This window comes from Danio aesculapii, chromosome 17 (assembly GCF_903798145.1).
Source record: "Danio aesculapii chromosome 17, fDanAes4.1, whole genome shotgun sequence".
Lineage (NCBI taxonomy): Eukaryota > Metazoa > Chordata > Actinopteri > Cypriniformes > Danionidae > Danio > Danio aesculapii.
In genome coordinates, this window is record NC_079451.1 from 39,989,762 (window position 1) to 40,006,909 (window position 17,148).

Consider the following 17,148-nt stretch of genomic DNA (forward strand, 5'->3'; position numbering starts at 1 on the left):
AACTTTCAGTCAATTTTGAGCAAACAACACTCATTTCATTTGATAAAGTTGATTGTTGGGCTTTACAGTTGAACATACAACATTATCTTCCTGTTATTATTCTGTAGAGGTACCAAAGACAATAGTATATCATCAAATCCATTAATGCGACAATTGTAAAGCACATTTTTAGATCAGGAGTGGGGTTTGAACCCATAGACATTTATCCATTGAATCTTTAGCACACTGCCTTAACCACTTGGCCATCCTGGATGAACCTACTAGATTTTTGCATAATTTTTTCCCATATTATTATAAATGTACTTAAGACAATAACATTTCATCAAATGCATTCATTTCAAAGCTCTCTGTTTTAAAATAAATAAATAAAATGTCACCAATAAAGTGATAAAGTGATCATTTAAATTAGAATATTTGTGTGTTATTGCTACTGATGGCAGCAGTATTACTAATTTTATCATCTTACAACATAATTATGCATTAGGTGAAAATGTCAGAAAATTTTTTAAAAGTTTGTAGAAAAAAGCATGCCAAAGTAGCTTATAATTAATCATCAGCTAAGTGTGAACTCTTGAAACAAACTAAATCCATAGGCCGACAGACAGACAGACAGACAGATAGACAGATAGACAGATAGACAGATAGATAGATAGATAGATAGATAGATAGATAGATAGATAGATAGATAGATAGATAGATAGATAGATAGATAGATAGATAGATACTCTAAAGGTATAATAAAGGTACAAGATCTGTCACTGGGGTGGTACCTTTTCAAAAGGTACAAATTAATAAAGGTACAAGATCTGTTACTGGGGTGGTACCTTTTCAAAAGGTACAAATTAATACCTCAAGGGTACATATTGGTACCTAAAAAGTACAAAAGTGCTCCTTTTAAAATTTGTAGGTACTTATATATACTTTTGAAGTACCAATATGGATCCTTGAAGTACAAATGTGTACCTTTTGAAAAGGTACCACCCCAGTGACAGCTGTCGTACTCTGCTTGAAAATAAAACCCTTTGGATACTTTTCCAAACACATTTAGCTGCTAGTTGTTGGTCAGATAACATATTTCTTGCTTCCTAATGCCAACTGTGTAAAATATTATCGATAAAATGTTTATGATAAACCGCTGTTTGTTTACCTTTAATCTCTGCTTGTGCATGTGAAGTGCAGGAGTGCTCCGGTGAGCGCCAGCACACATATTATGTACATCTTGACATGCGAAAGTGTTCCTCCATATGTTTTCATCGAAGTTGTTCACAATACTTATTCATCCACAGAATGTGTAATGTAGTCAAATGTGTAAACGTTTAGCTGCAGTTAGTCCTTCTGCCTTTGCAAAAAAGCTTTAGTTGCATGAATGCTATAGCTTTAAAGGGCACATAGTTTACCTCTTTTTTATGATTTAATATTAATATTATGGTTCTTCTGAGTGTGCCAGTTTAGGTTCAGTTTAAAACACAATTAAGATTAAAATAGATATTTTTTTATTATAACGTGTTAAAAAGTGTCATGTTGGGGGCGTGTCCACAGTTCGCTGATTTAGGGGTGTGTTGCTTCACATGAAAATTAGTTTCGGCTTCCCGCCCAATGTAACAAGGGGGCGGGGACATGAGCTCACCCGCTCTGTGTTTGCAACAGATTCTGACAGGCAGACAGAGAGAAGCAACATAAGTGAGAGGATCCGCATTCAGTCATACATGTACGACTCGGACACAGACCAAGCAGAGAGTACAAAATCATATGTGTCTTTGTACAGTTTTACAGCCAACTGTGTGCTAGTTTCAAGTGCCGAGCTTGTACACAGAAACTAATAACCACGCACACTGAATTAACTTTGACTGAGGCACCAGATGCGCTGCTCGAAGCCGCGACACGGCACACCAGACACTCTCTGTGGCGCGGCAGAAACATGAAGTGTCCCGAATCGTCGCGCCACGCATTTTTGAATTCTAAACATAGGTTTCTATCAGGGTACACACAACGGCGAACGGCGACACACGTCCGACTTGAGTGTACCCTGATAGAAACCGATGTATAGAATTCTAAAACACATGCTAGTTAAGATCACAGGGAGCTTCTGGGATCGCGAGAAATGCAAACGGCTGAAGTATAAGGTAGACTCAATGAGAAGTACACATGTTTGCAAACCTACCTAAAGATACAACCAATAATTCCGATTAGAGCGATAATGTGGAGAATATTGCTCTTGTGTTGAGCCCAATGAGCCTTGCATCTAAAAATAGAGCTAGCGTGCTCCTTTAGTGATATTGCTTCGACTCACGCTGAAAATGGCGGACGTGAATCAACAAACTGAGGATTTGATGACGCGCCTGTCAATCAATATTGGTGGGCTGGGGGACCCCACTCCTACGTAAAGTTGCGGTCGGTTTGAAAACCGCTCCAATTGGTCCACTGTTTTTTATGTTGTTAAATTGTAAAAAAAGCACTGGGTGTGCTTATATCACCCCAATATGACGGTCTATACACCATACATGCACATATGTCTGTCCAAACATCTTGAAAAGTAGATTTTTTACCAAAGGTGCCCTTTAATAAAAGTGAAACCATGAAGCCAGATCCCTATAACGTTTACAAATACAATCGCAGCTGTTTGAGCTCATTTCTGGTTAATAATGTCAGAATTTACCGGTATTTTGAAATGGATGTGTGAACGTAGTTTTCCGGAAAAATTCCAGAACGTCCTTGCCTGTGTGAACAGCGCTTTTTTGAAGTTACCAGTAAAGTCGTTTGGGTAATTTTCCGAATATTTACCAGTATCACTGTGTGAAAGGGGCTTATGAAAAGTAAATGGTTGCATTGTTCCAACATTCCTCATTAGGCTAGATCTTCATTTGCGTTAATTTAATTGAAGAAATAAACTCAAACAAACGGAGTATAAGCAAACGACGACAGAATTTTAATTTTTGGGTGAACTATCGCTTTAAGGATTACACCCAGCCTCCAACATTGATTCTGATGTCGTTTAATCAGCAATCACTAGGATTGTCGTGTGTGTGTCTCTTCTGTGTCATCTCACAGTAAGTAATGAATGAACCACACAGCTTCATAAAGACATGTACAGGTTGAAATGAAACCCACCGAGACAGCACGACAAAAAAGTTCTCTGCTTCACCTCGAACTGGTCCCTCTGTCCTGTTTACACAGCACTTTTTCCCTCTGGAGACGATCAATAGAAAGGCTTCATCATCCCGCTCATCAGAGACAGACAGACAGCACTAATGAGCCTCAGAAACGGCTGACTGCTCACTTTCTCTGAGCCAGAAGGGCACGCAGGGTTACACTGGGAAGACGAACAAAGATCCTGTAGAAGCATTAGCATGTAATAATGACGACCCATCATGAAGCACAGCACTTAAAGTCAATTTGAATCGCATGTATAACATTAACCAATCATCCTTCACAATAAGGCGTGTGCGTTTAAAGGGCCAGTTCACTAAAATGAAACGATAAAATTGAATTAGTTTGCCCCAGACTGTTGAGAACATGGTTAGAGATTATGTCGGTGTTCATAATTCAGTATTCAGCATATTGGTATGTGGTCGAAAATACATGAATAGTTATTAATTATTTAAAATTTTGAGTGTCTTTTAAGAATATTCAGACTGTTTAATTGATAGTAATTGTTCATCACATCACCAAATGGATGAAGACTTTAAAGGAGATTTATTTTCAAACATTTTCACATGTTAATCTGGCCTAGGACATAGTAAATTCTGTGACTATTTATAGAGAATTTGTCCGATATTATTTAACTATACACTACCTGACAAAAGTCGTCATCAATCCCAGTTGTAAGAGCAACAAATAATAACTTGACTTCTGGTTTATCATTTGGAATAGTGGCAGAAGGTAGATTTTTCTGATAAATCATCTGTTAAACTGCATCCCATTCATCACAAATACTGCAGAAGACCTATTGGAACCCACATGAACCCAATATTCTCACAGAAATCAGTCAAATTTGCTGAAGGAAAATCATGGTTTGAGGTTACATTCAGTATGGGGGCGTACGAGAGATCTGCAGAGTGGATGACAACATCAACAGCCTGAGCTATCAAGACATTTGTGCTGCCCATTACATTACAAACCACAGGAGAGGGCAAATTCTTCAGCAGGATATCGCTCCTTCTCATACTTCAGCCTCCACATCAAAGTTTCTGAAAGCAAAGAAGGTCCAAGTGCTCCATGATTGGCCTGCCCAGTCACCAGACATGAACATTATGAGCATGTCTGGGTTAAGATGGAGGAGACATTGAAGATGAATCCAAAGAGTCTTGATGAACTCCAGCAAAAATGCTTCCTTTGCCATTCCAGATGACTTTATTAATAAGTTATTTGAGTCATTACAGAGATGTATGGATGCAGTCGTCCAAGCTCATGAGAGTCATACACAACATTAATTTTTTTTCCACTGCACCATGACTTTATATTCTATACTGTGCATTATTTCCGTTAAGTGACAAGACTTTTGTCTGAGCAAAGTCAGACCTTACAGTCCTAATTAAATAATTAAAAATCAAGGCATGATCATATTTTATATTGGTAAAATAAACTTAATCTAAATATAAGCCACTTCCGATACCAAATGATCAACTAGAAGTCAAGTTATTGTTGTTCCTAAAACTTAGACGACATGACTTTTGTCAGGTAGTGCATTATGGTTATTTCTCACTGTTAATTTTACTGCATCAACTAATTTTTACTACTAATTACTCTTTAATGTAAAGTGTTACCTGTTTGTACTTTATCATTTGTTTAATATTTAATTTCTATATTATTACAGATTTAATACGTATATACAATAAAGCAATACATTAACTTTTGGGTTATTACCCGTTAATAATTTTTGCAGAATAGGTCAATATTGTGATAATACTAAAATATTACTAATAATACTAATAATTGTGATAAAAGCATCAGCAATTAATTAATTAATGGCAACAAGAGAATTTGATACCAGGGAAAGCCTATTAGAAACCACCATCATTTCATTAAGACACCAGTACATTGTCAGCAAAACATGGTTATTATTTTGCTATTTTGCTGTATGCTTTTTTTTTTTTTTTTGACACTCAAGGCCAATGTCTTGCATTTTAAATTACCAAGGACCTTAATTTCAGCTAAAAATCTTTGTTAATGTTCTACTGAATAATAAAAAAAAAAAAATCACATCCTGGTTAAATGTTCAATTTTGAGTGAATGGTCCCTTTATGGAAAAAAAAGTTTTTTTTATGTCACGTTGTCTTAAAGAGTTCTCCAAAATATAAAAATCCTGGGATTTTGTTTGTTACCGTATAGCCTAACTATAATGTAGTTATTTCTCACTGTTGATTTTAATGCATTAAATAACGTTCACTTATGACTCTTTAATGTAAAGTGTTACCTGTTTGTACTTTATCATTCATTTAGTATTTAATTTCTATATTATTACAGATTTAATACGCATATACAATTTTTAGGTTATTACCGGTTCATAATTTTTGCAGAATAGGTAAATATTGTGATAATACTGTATATCGCGATAAAAGCATCAGCAATTAATGGCAACGAGAATTTGATACCGACAGAAGCTTATTAGAGACCACCATCATTTCAATGACACCAGTACATTCATTCATTCATTTTCCTTCAGCTTAGTCCCTTTATTCATCAGGGGTCGCCACAGTGGAATGAACTGCCAAATTATCCAGCATGTTTAACGCAGCGGATGCCCTTCCAGCTGCAACCCAGCACTGGGAAACATCCATACACACTCATACACTATGGCCGATTTAGTTCATTCAATTTACCTAAAGCGCATGTCTTTGGACTGTGGGGGAAACAGGGAGAACATGCAAACTCCACACAGAAATGCCAACTGGCCTTACCGGGACTCGAACCAGACGAGACGACCAGGGGTGGATTTAACTAATAAGCAAGGTAAGTGGCAACTTAGGCCCCCAGGAAATGTGAGGGCACCCAAATAAGTATGATACCATAAATTATATATAACATTGTTTTCTATCACAAATGCTGTACAGTGAGGGTCTAAAAAAGTAAATTTTAACGTAATTATTACATCTGGACAAATGTGTCCCTAACCTTCTATCATGGACCAGTCCAGCAGTCAAATCAGTAAATATTTAGTTTTAAAAACGAAATAGTTCATCTAGCATGTTTAGTTTTGAATTCATCTTAAGAGAACATCTCAAGTTTCTTAAGAAATCGTTTCAAAAGTTTTACAAGGTGATTTACATAGTATTATTTTGCATTAAGACAAAATGTAGAAAATGAGATCGAATGATATAAGAACAAAACAGCAAATAAATAATTGAAACACATAACGTGCATTTTAGATCTATTGGGCCCTCTGGCTGGAATTGTTTAGATGCCCAAAATCCCTGAATCCACACCTGGAGACGACAGTGCTAACCACTCGCCCAGACACCAGTATATTGTTAGCAAAGCATTATTTTGCTGTATGTTTCAAAGCCAAAGTATTGCATTTTAAATCACCAATGACCTCAATTTCAACTAAAAATCTTTTTAAGGATCTACTGAATAATAAAAAAAGGATCACATCCTGGTTAAATGTCCAATTTTGAGAAAAAGTTTTCATGTCACGTTGCTTTTAAAGAGACAGTTCTCCAAAAAATAAAAATCCTATCAATTATGATTCACCCCCTTGACTTGTTTAGAATAAGTGTATTTTTATATTTATTTATTTTTAACACAAAAGATTGTACTTTTTTAAGAACATTGTAACAATCTGTACCGTTTCCACCAGTGGTCTCGAACTCAATTCCTGGAGGGCCACAGCCCTGCAGTTTAGCTTCAACCAGCTCCAACTTACACCTACATAATAGTCTCTATTAGTCTTGAACACATAGTTGAATCAGCTGTGTTTAATTAGGGTTGGAGCAAAACTGTGCAAAGGTGCAGCCCTCCAGGAATAGAGTTTGAGACCTATGTTACCCCAATAGTGGGTAAATCAGACGCTATAGAACTCATTGGTAACGTTTAAACTGGTTTGAAACAAGTCAAGGGTGAATAAACATGGTAGTTTTCATTTTGGGTTAACTATCATTTTAAGATTGAGACAGATTTAATAGATTTTCTTCAAAATTTACATATTTTGAATAGTTCGTTTCCATTCCAGTGACTACTGTTGTATGTCGAGGACTGCTATTTAAAGATGATTTTAATTGGCCATTGGAATCGCATTGGTGCAAATGGTAGTCATGAGTATATATCTATTCACAAAGTTATACATGCACTTCATGATATCCATTTCATGTGGGTAAGATGGATATGGAAATAAATTTTATGCTCAGTTGCTCTGATGTCGAGTGAAACTGTGTGGAAACAACAAGATACCCATTCAGCTGGCGAAAACGCTGCAGAAGACCTGCGGAAAATGCATATTTGACTGTTGTTTTATAAAGCACTGCTGCCACCCTGTGGAGAAGAACAGCACATATGACTACATACAACGTCCATTTTTCCATGTAACATCCAAAACCTTTTTGTTTTCCTACAAAAAATGAGAAAATCAGATTTTATGAGGAATAATGCTACACTGACTTAAATCCATAAAGTTCACAAGGCAGCCATACATTTAAGTTTATACGTTTTGCCAAAATCATTCACACAACTAGGGTTTAATCTAATTGTATGTTTTAATCATTTAAATAACAGATTTATTCTTATACGTTACAAGTACGTCAGAAAAAAGCATGCCACTACCAACCAGTTAATTACTACAGGATAAATGTACTATTATTTTATGCGTTTTACTTGTTTTTAGCATTGTATAGGCCAGGGGTGCCTAAACTTGGTCCTGGAGGGCTAGTGTCCTGCATAGATTAGCTCCAACTTGCCTCAACACACCTGCCTGGAAGTTTCTAGTATACTTAGAGCTTGATTAGCTGGTTCAGGTGTGTCAATTAGGGTTGAAGCGAAAATCTGCAGGACACCGGCCCTCCAGGATTTTACATATTGGATCAAGAAGCGGATTTCTAATTTGTTTTTTAGTGACCTATTAAGTAATTATTTACTATGCTATGCTTATTCATTTACAAATTTAGGAATAAACGCAAAAGCTTTAATAATAAGCGATCCTCTTTAAAACGTAAACCTATTAGAAATCTGCAACTCCATGGTGGGAATTAAAGCGTGTCAACATAAAAACAACAAGAACAGATGTATGAAGAGAAATTGTCTTTAATGTTTACCCCCACCCCCAAAAAATGGACAATTTAGCTCCAACAACAAAAAGAACTTCATCACTGTGAGATACTGCCAGATTGGACGCTTGTTATTTACCGATGATTAAAAATCACATTAATATGGCATCACGTAACTGGAAAAGTCAGCGTTTAAGCTGTATGACAGAAACTGGTAAAACCATAGTGGATCAGGTGAAGGATCAGCACAAGCATGTTTCGAGAATAATGTCCGTGGAAGGTCTGATACAGCATGACATTTTTTAGAGTGATGGCTCTTAAAAGCACTGTTTAGAAATCTTTAAAAATTCTCAGATAGACTGAAATAATCAGACAAAACTATACGGAAAAAAAAAAAATATCCGGAGATGGAGACCTTAATTGTAAATTCCACTCAAGAAAAATAGTTAGGAAACTGTGCCTCAGAGGAAAAAAAAATTAAAAATAGTAACCACATGACATCCTCGAAGAAACTACACCAGACGGTCATCAACTCAACGGCGATCTTTCCGATCAGACTTCCGATCCCTCTCACTCCTGGAAGACCTTCTTCCCTCAGAGCTCGTCCTCTTGCGGTCGGGTTTAGAGTTTTTGTCTTTAGACCCTTTGCCTTCCCGTCCACTCCTTTTAGAGGATTTGTGCGCCCTCTCACTGCCGCTCCTCCTCCGCTCTCGGTCTGAAGGTCTACGGCGGTGTTTGTGATCCCGGTTTTCTCTATCCCGGCCGCGACTGCGAGAGCGTGAACTGGATGATGAGGAGGAGCCGGAGGAGCTGCTGCTGGATCCGCTAGAAGAGGAGCTGGAGCCACTGGACGACGAGCTGGAGGAGGAGCTGGAAGAGGAGCTGCTGCTACTTCGGCTCTTGCTCTTCTTGGCTTGGACTTTGGCTCGTCCGCGAGCATCATCAGCCTCCTCTCCAGCTTCCTTTGTGTCTGTTTTGGCTGCTTGCGGCTCTACTGAGAGTTCTTGGCTCGGCTCTTGAGAAGGGACTTCTGGTTCTGGTTCAGGTTCAGCCTGTGGCTGTTGAGTCTCAGGCACAGCAGCTTCCTCTTCTTTGCTGTCGTGTTGGGTCTCGTTAGGGCTCGGGGCATCCACTTGAGGCTCTTTACTCTCCTCAGGCTGGGTTTCCGTCTGGTTTTCAGGAGTTTGCTGGGAGTCTACCGTAACTTCCTGCTGAGTCTCACTTTCTACCTCCTGCTCTTCCTCCATTCTTACATTACCTACCTCTTCAACTGTTGCTTCTGGACTCTCAACCTGCAACTTACCCTGTGCCTCAACCTCCCCCACAACCTCAGTGACCTCCATCTGTTCTTCCTCATCTTCCTTAACCTCAACCGTTCCTGGATCTTCATCCTCTTCCTCCTCGTCTTCCTCTGCCTTCCTCTCACTCTCCTCATTTTTCTCTTCCTTCTCTTCTCCCTGTTCCTGCTCCTGATCCTCATCTCTCTCCCTAACCTCTGAGCTCTCCTCTGCTTCCTCCTCTACTATATCTTCATCCTCGTCATCCATCTCCACAACATGCCTGTTACCTGCCCGGCCTACACCAGCCTTACCCTCCTCTTGATCTTCTTTCTTCGTTTCTTCAGCCCGACGGCTGCCCTCCATTTCTTTGTCCCCTGTCCTCTGGGACTGACGCCTTGGCCGAGCTTCCATTTTATTGATTTGCTCAGCAAAGGCTTCGCGTCTCTCATCAAACACACCTGAGAAGTGGACAAATAAAAACTGATGACATTTTCAAACCAACATCCATTTCATTCGAGGAAAAGATAAGTATTTTAAGTTCTTTTGTTTGATTTTTTTAGATTATTTTGAATTAAGAGTCAAAGACCACGTTATACACAACCAACACCGTGGTGTCTAAAACGTACATCATTCTGGTTATCAGAATATATCTGGTTACAGTTGGCCATCAATGGGCTAGATGCATAGCAAGTGTTTTTCAGCCACTGATACACTTCAGGATAAAAGGTTGATGTGACTATTTTCAATTTCATAATGTTTGTTTTACAGCATCCATAATGTAAATGCTTTAAAATATAACCTGTTTAATATATTTAAGCATTAATTTATTTGTTCAAGCATAAAGAGAGATGACAGGCAGTTTAGACGCAAGCGCCATCAGAAGCAGCAGGCAAGAAAAAAATAAAATAAAAAATTATATATATATATATATATATATATATATATATATATATATATATATATATATATATATATATATATATATATATATATATATATATATATATATATATATATATATATATATATATATATATATACATATATATATACATACACACACACACACACACACACACACACACACACACACAATGGTAAAATAAATATCCATATTTTAGAAAGGCATGGCACAGAACAATGGGATTTAATGCAGCGCTTCTTGTCCAGACTGAAATAAACTTTAAATCGAATCTCAATCAGGCAGTGAAGATCACTGATTTTAAAGAAACTAGATCTTAAACACCAAGATTTTATAAGGGCATGACAGTTCACTTGAGGCTATTAAGCTGGCTTGATAGAAATTAAAAGTTTCTGTGCATACACTCTATTGTAAAAGACTAATTAGTCAAATATCGATATTAAAAACTAAAATTTGTTTAAATATTTTTAGTTTCAAGTCTTAAATTCTTTAAAGCTACTTGAACGTGTTCTGGTTTAGTGATCACGTTCAGGTAGTACACGGCGCATTAGCATTTTTTGCTTTCTATTTATTAATGCGCTACTAAATTTTTACATGGATCCATAATGGAACTAGGAAATTCTCAGTCTCTATTTACAATGTTTTATACTGTAAACTGATATAAACTCAAAAAGTAAATTTGCCATGTTATCAGTTAATAAATCAATAATTGGTGAAATATCCACAAACTTGTTTGACCAATTAGCAGTAAATAAATATTTGCATGTACTTGCATCACACATAGCATTTAATAATAATAATTTATCTATATAGATAACTACAGATGCAACATGGCCACATTTCAGATTTTCATTGTAGGTGGTTGAAGTCATCAGACAGCAACATATTGCAGATGCATTTTCATGCTTTCTAGAGCTAAATGTAAAAAAATAAATGAATAGTAATAAACAGTCTAAAATGATACAAGATTAGAAAAGTTGAGACAAAACAAAACTAATGCCCAAGAAAAACAACATACCATTGAGTTTTTTCTGTGACTCCTCAAGGAGCTTTTGCGTAGCGGAGCACATTCGCCCAGGCAAATAGAAGATCGGGGGTTTGGTCTTCGTGCGAATAAATTTGATGAGCTTAGAATTATGTGCATTCCACTCTTCTTGCTGAAAAACAACAATTCATGCATGGAAAAGTCAGACCAAGGACAGTATGCTCAAATAAAACTACTGCAGGGATACAATAAAAGAGCTGTTTTCCTGCAGCTGCGAGACATACCAGTTGAGCGAGCTCCACTTTGTGCTCCAGAAGTCGCAGCTCCGTTTGTTTGGCACGTCTTTCTTCAAAGAGCTCTCTCCTTTCACACTCCACTTTTTTACGCTCCTGTTCTGCCTGCACTTCCAATTTCTGCTCAATTTCTTGCCGCCTTTTTAACTGCAGGGGTAGAAGTTTTCAAATTAAAGCAGCACTTTGTTTTCACATTTTGGTTCAACTTTACTTGATCTCAAGTTGAACTGAATACAAATAAAGGGAGTTGAAAATAATTCAGCTGTAGAGAAGCAGTTGATCATATTATACATCTTTTATATAATGTCATGTCAGCTTCTTTGGTCCTCTTCATAGTAGGGCTGCACAATATAGCGTTACAGCATCAATATCCGCAATAGGCAAGTCGCAGAATATGCTATGAGATAAGCGATCAGCAGTTGAGAATACATGAGATTTGTGGAGTCACTGCAAAGTATAAACATAACAGAGTGAAACTTTATCATTTGCATGCGTTTTAAAAGCATTTCTAGAGAGTGTAAAGCATCCGAGCCAATAATGTACAATATTTCTAACTTTATTGAAGAATAATTTTACTGAATTGATGCAATGAAGACTATAAAGTGTTACTTTACATTTCATTATTCAGTTTCTGGACCTGAATACTCTGACTCTCCTAAAAAACCATAAAGCACTGGTTATTTTACTTTATTTGCTCTAAATGTAATTATTTGAGCTTGCTATTTGATTATTATTCTTTATACATTAGTCACACCCTTACAAAATCGCCTCAAACTATTTAAATTAATGTTGTTTTCTTCAAGCGTTTCAAGAAATCTAATATAGAAATTCCTACTGAAATGAATAAAATTGCAGAACAACAAAATATCGCAATGTCAGATTATTCCAATATCGTGCAGCCCTACTTCATAGAAAAAACTATTCAGAATAGAAATATAATAATAAATAAAAATTAAAAAAAAAAAAAAAAAAAAAAAAAACTGTTATGTATCAGTTTTTACATTAATATGCGAATAAAATTCTAAAACTTTCTGGAAGAAATTTACTGAATAATTTGAGTTCACTTCATAAAATCTTCTAGAAATGATAAAATCAAGACTGGAAGTGGGGGTAATTTTAAAATCTTCATTCTAGATTACAAAAATTAAAGGGCAAGAATAAAATTCATATGCCTACCCGCTCTGTGGACACAGTAGACTCCTGTTTAAACTTCTGCAATGTTCCCATCAACAGGCCAAACATGCGCCGGTTCCTGAATGAGATGAAAAAAAAAAATCTCAATTCAATTTCAATTCTAAGCAGCTAACAATCACTCGATATGTGCTAGAAAAATTAGGAATTAAATGATAAAAGCGTCGCAGACACAGCCTAAAACAGAAGCATTACCTCTGCTTTCCTCTCTCATCCATGGTCTGATCTTGAATAAGATCTCGGCGCGTACGTTCCTTGGAGGTAGCAACCACAGATGACTGCAACGCTGGCTGTAAACAGAAAATAAAGCAAGAATGTTTAAAGAAGAGGGGGAAAGGGGGCAGGGGTCCAAATCTACATTGCAAGGGAACAAAACCGACATACTTTTTTGACGTCATCATCATCCTCAGCGTCGCTGTCATGGCGTGAATCTCTCCTGGCTCGCTGATCCCCTGCCAGCCTAGTTTGACAGACATCAGTAAATATCATGCAAAAAAAAAACACGGCAACAACCTTAGTTCATAAAATACACAGAAAGTGGAAATTTGGCAAGAGATTCCTCACCTCAAGAGTGCCCCGTCGATGTCTCTCAGTTTGGCTGGGGGTCCTCCACCGCTATCTGAGAGTCCACGCCTGAAAGAGGTTTACAGAGGTTAAAAAAACATGCATTTAATATGAGCATGTGTTCGTCTATATACAAACAGATTATTACCTCAGCAAATTGATTCCACGCCCCCTACCTCCTCCTGGGCCTGGGATGGTAAGTCTCCTATTCTGACCCGGTCTGAAAAAGGCAAAAGATACACAGTTAATAACCACACATTTAAATAAAACCGCAAATTTAACACAAATCACAAGTGTATGATGAATTAAACTGCTCAATGCGGTGTTTGCTTCAATGTTAGTTACCTCATATCTGGCTAATTAAGTTCATGGCTTAAAACAATGTCAAATCAAGTTCACTGTAAAGTTGAACTAATATTGAACTAAGCTCTTTTGAACTAATTGAACTAAGCTCTTTTGTGTGAAAACACGCTGTATATATGCAAGCAGTTGAAATAAATTACATGCTCAATTAAAAGGAAAACTAAGCAACATCTGCAAAATATAACTATTGTTCAATAACAATAGAACCTAGGGCTGCACAATATATCGATTGAGCATTGGTATCGCAATGTGTGCATCCACAATGATCACGTCGCAGGATCTGCAATGTGTAGTCTGAATTATTGATATATAATATACGTTTAACTACTTTTATTTCTATTACATAACGTTGGTGTTCAGTTTATTTTGTACATATAATTTTTTATTAGGATCTACTTAACTATGTCTATTTTAGTGCTTCTTAACTATGCTTGATTGATTGTATAATTTTTGTATTGTTTTTAGGGTGACAATTGTAACATCTGTCCAGAAACAACGGATGGAAAAACAGCCTTCTGGCTAATTCTGGTGCATTTGCAGCAATGCTAATTAATGTACACTGTCCCTGCCAAATACACAAATAAATAGTCGCAAAAAAATTAAATACCACAATATCAAGTATTCAATTAAGTCACATTCATTAAATAAAAGCAAAGCAAACACAGAGGAGGATTTAAAATGTTGCTTTGTGTTGAAAAGGCAAATCTTTGTCTCATTCTGATCAAAGTAATACAATTAAGTCATCTCAATGTGCAAACATTACACAGAAGCTTGCATGGACAATAGACAACTGAGGACTCATCTTACACAACATAGATTTTTGCTCGATGAAATGGTCTTATTAAAAAACAAGGTGCCCAAACTAGGGCGCGTGGGACAAAGTCGGCCACTGGTAACTTTTGATTTGGCCCACTATACCATCTAAGAAGAGAGAATAATGAAGATGGTTTCAAGATTGTCAATTAAAATTCAAGGTTACCCTGATTGTTTGTTTTATTGTTAAAGCAAACTGATATTAAATGTTTTAATTAAATGGTGTAAATTAATCAGATTTAGTTTAAATGTACATACTGTCACCCGACAATCCAGAGACTTTGGTGAGAAAATCAAGTCAAAGGCAGCTTCTCCTTGACTAGTGTGATCAGCATTAAACTACAGTTAAAATGTGATTGTTTATATTTTTATTGCAATAAGTTCTCATTTAAAAATCATACTGCATTGGTTAATACAATTAAGAAAAGTAATGTTTTATATTTAATTTGAACTAAATTGGATATTTTCCCACGACAACTTTAATGTAATATAGTTTGGTTAGGTACATTTACCTTTGGCCCATGGCTCTCAAAAATATTTGTTTTTTGACACTTCATTCAACAAAAACTTTGGGCACCCCTGGTCAAGAATGACAATGGCAAATCCCCTTTATACCACCTGACATGTAACAAAAACCTATGATCGTTTAAAAACAAACAAGCCTGTCCCATACAAACATCCGGAATTACAAGAAAATAAACCCGTTTCTTGGGCATATCAAGGCTCATAGGGGACAAAACGATAATGCAAAAGATCTAATACAACAATCAGGGCAAAGCTCTTTAAGACAGACAACACTTCCCATTCAAAACAAAACAGGAAGTTCCTATATTCTCGTTTTAACTAAGCTGTTAATCTCTAAAGAAACCTTATTTTCAAGCTTTTAAACAAGTTACTAAACGTAGATCCAGAAAACAGCCCTCATTATGCATAGCTAAGACTTGGTTTTGTGAGGCGTGTCATTGTTTTCTCAACCATCAACCCGCTGCTGGATATCCACCATACAAATTTATAAATAACCAAGTAACTCAAAATAAATAGCACTTATCAAATAATAATTCATGTAACGTATTGGTATTTTATTGCCGAATTGGACACATGTGCTCTCATTTAGCTTGTGAGCTAGCCGCAATTTTAGCTTGCTAACAGGCCCTGGTGTAATTTCTCCAAAACAAACACGCTAATGATTAAAACGCGTTCATTAATCAATACCTTAGTTCACTCGGATCTCTGCCGGTTAGTTTTCGAATATTCTCGTCCACGCTCTTTAAGCCTTCCTTGGCTTTTTCCAGCTGGTCTTGCAAACTTCGCACGGCCACCGCCATCTTGCTCTCCGTCTTCCAGCAGCGCGTGGGGTGTCGCGAACGCGCACGGCTCAATGTAGGCGCGTAGCCGTGATCACGTGGGCGGTGCCTGTACGTTTGATTGCGGTAAAGTCTAGAAGAGATACAACTGTGGATACTCACGTCAATATAGCGTAATTTTGTACACTGTACGACAATAATTAATATTTTCACATTACTGCGATGATTAGGTTTAGGATTGGGACATTAACAAAAGACAATTGAATATGTAACTTAAAAATAGTATGAATATTTATCGTTATAATCACTGTTTTTACATTACTGTGAGGATTGAGTTTAGCTTTGGGGTAGGAGTAGATTAATAAAATACAACTTAATAGGTAATTTAATAAATAATAAAAATATTTCTCTTTATAATTACTGTTTTTACATTACTGTGAGGATATGGTTTGAATTGGGGTAGGGGTCGATGGTAATAAAATACAATTTAGTGAGTTCTTTAATAAATAATGTGAATATTTCGTGTTATAATTGCTGTTTTTACATTACCGTGAGGGTTGGAATAGGGGAAGCCGTTAATAAACACAATTAAGGGGTCATTTATTAAATAATATGAATAATTCTCGTGAACTTCTCGGCACAGCTGTATCCCTTCTAGCAACAACCCTTTGATTGACAGACGAGATGTAATATTACATTCAGTCATATGCTTTTCAGCCTCAGATATACATTTTTAGCTGTCATCATAACATTACAACATTGTTACACAATATTTTTATCTGACATTTTCCTATATGTTTGACGATAACAATTACTATACAACATGGAAGCAAGTCTTTTGATTTTTCTGACTTATTCAAACTCTTTTAAAGACAAAGATAGGCTTTGCGAGAAGCAGAATAAAATGTAGTTATATGGCTTTATATGGATTTATTTATTTATTACAGCTCTCGCTACTACTACTAATAGCCTATTTATTTGCCAAGAATCTGGCTCTGACTCAACTAACTCAATTTACATAACCTTTATAAAAATAATTTATCGTTTAATTTTTATTCAACTTACTATTTTCTACTACTTACTTTGGAATAAAAGTTATATATGAGAAATATCACACAAGTAGCAGTACAATATGGCTGTATAGTGGCACTGGTGGGAGGCGTGTGTTGGCACAATGTGCCTTAGTGTCCCACCAGTGACGATATACAGCCATATCGCACTACTACGAGTGTGATATT

General features: G+C 36.5%; 1 protein-coding gene across 1 annotated transcript; it reads right to left on the reverse strand.

The window, feature by feature from the left end:
• Positions 1 to 8,214: 8,214 nt before the first annotated feature.
• pnn (pinin, desmosome associated protein) lies at positions 8,215 to 15,966 on the reverse strand. The gene is made up of 9 exons (XM_056477165.1): positions 15,819 to 15,966; positions 13,579 to 13,650; positions 13,431 to 13,499; positions 13,251 to 13,326; positions 13,062 to 13,156; positions 12,852 to 12,927; positions 11,667 to 11,822; positions 11,416 to 11,554; positions 8,215 to 9,933 (listed from the first exon to the last, which is right to left on the reverse strand). The coding sequence occupies exons 1-9, from the start codon at positions 15,929 to 15,931 to the stop codon at positions 8,729 to 8,731; spliced, it is 2,001 nt and encodes a 666-aa protein (XP_056333140.1). The 5' UTR covers positions 15,932 to 15,966; the 3' UTR covers positions 8,215 to 8,728.
• Positions 15,967 to 17,148: the final 1,182 nt, after the last annotated feature.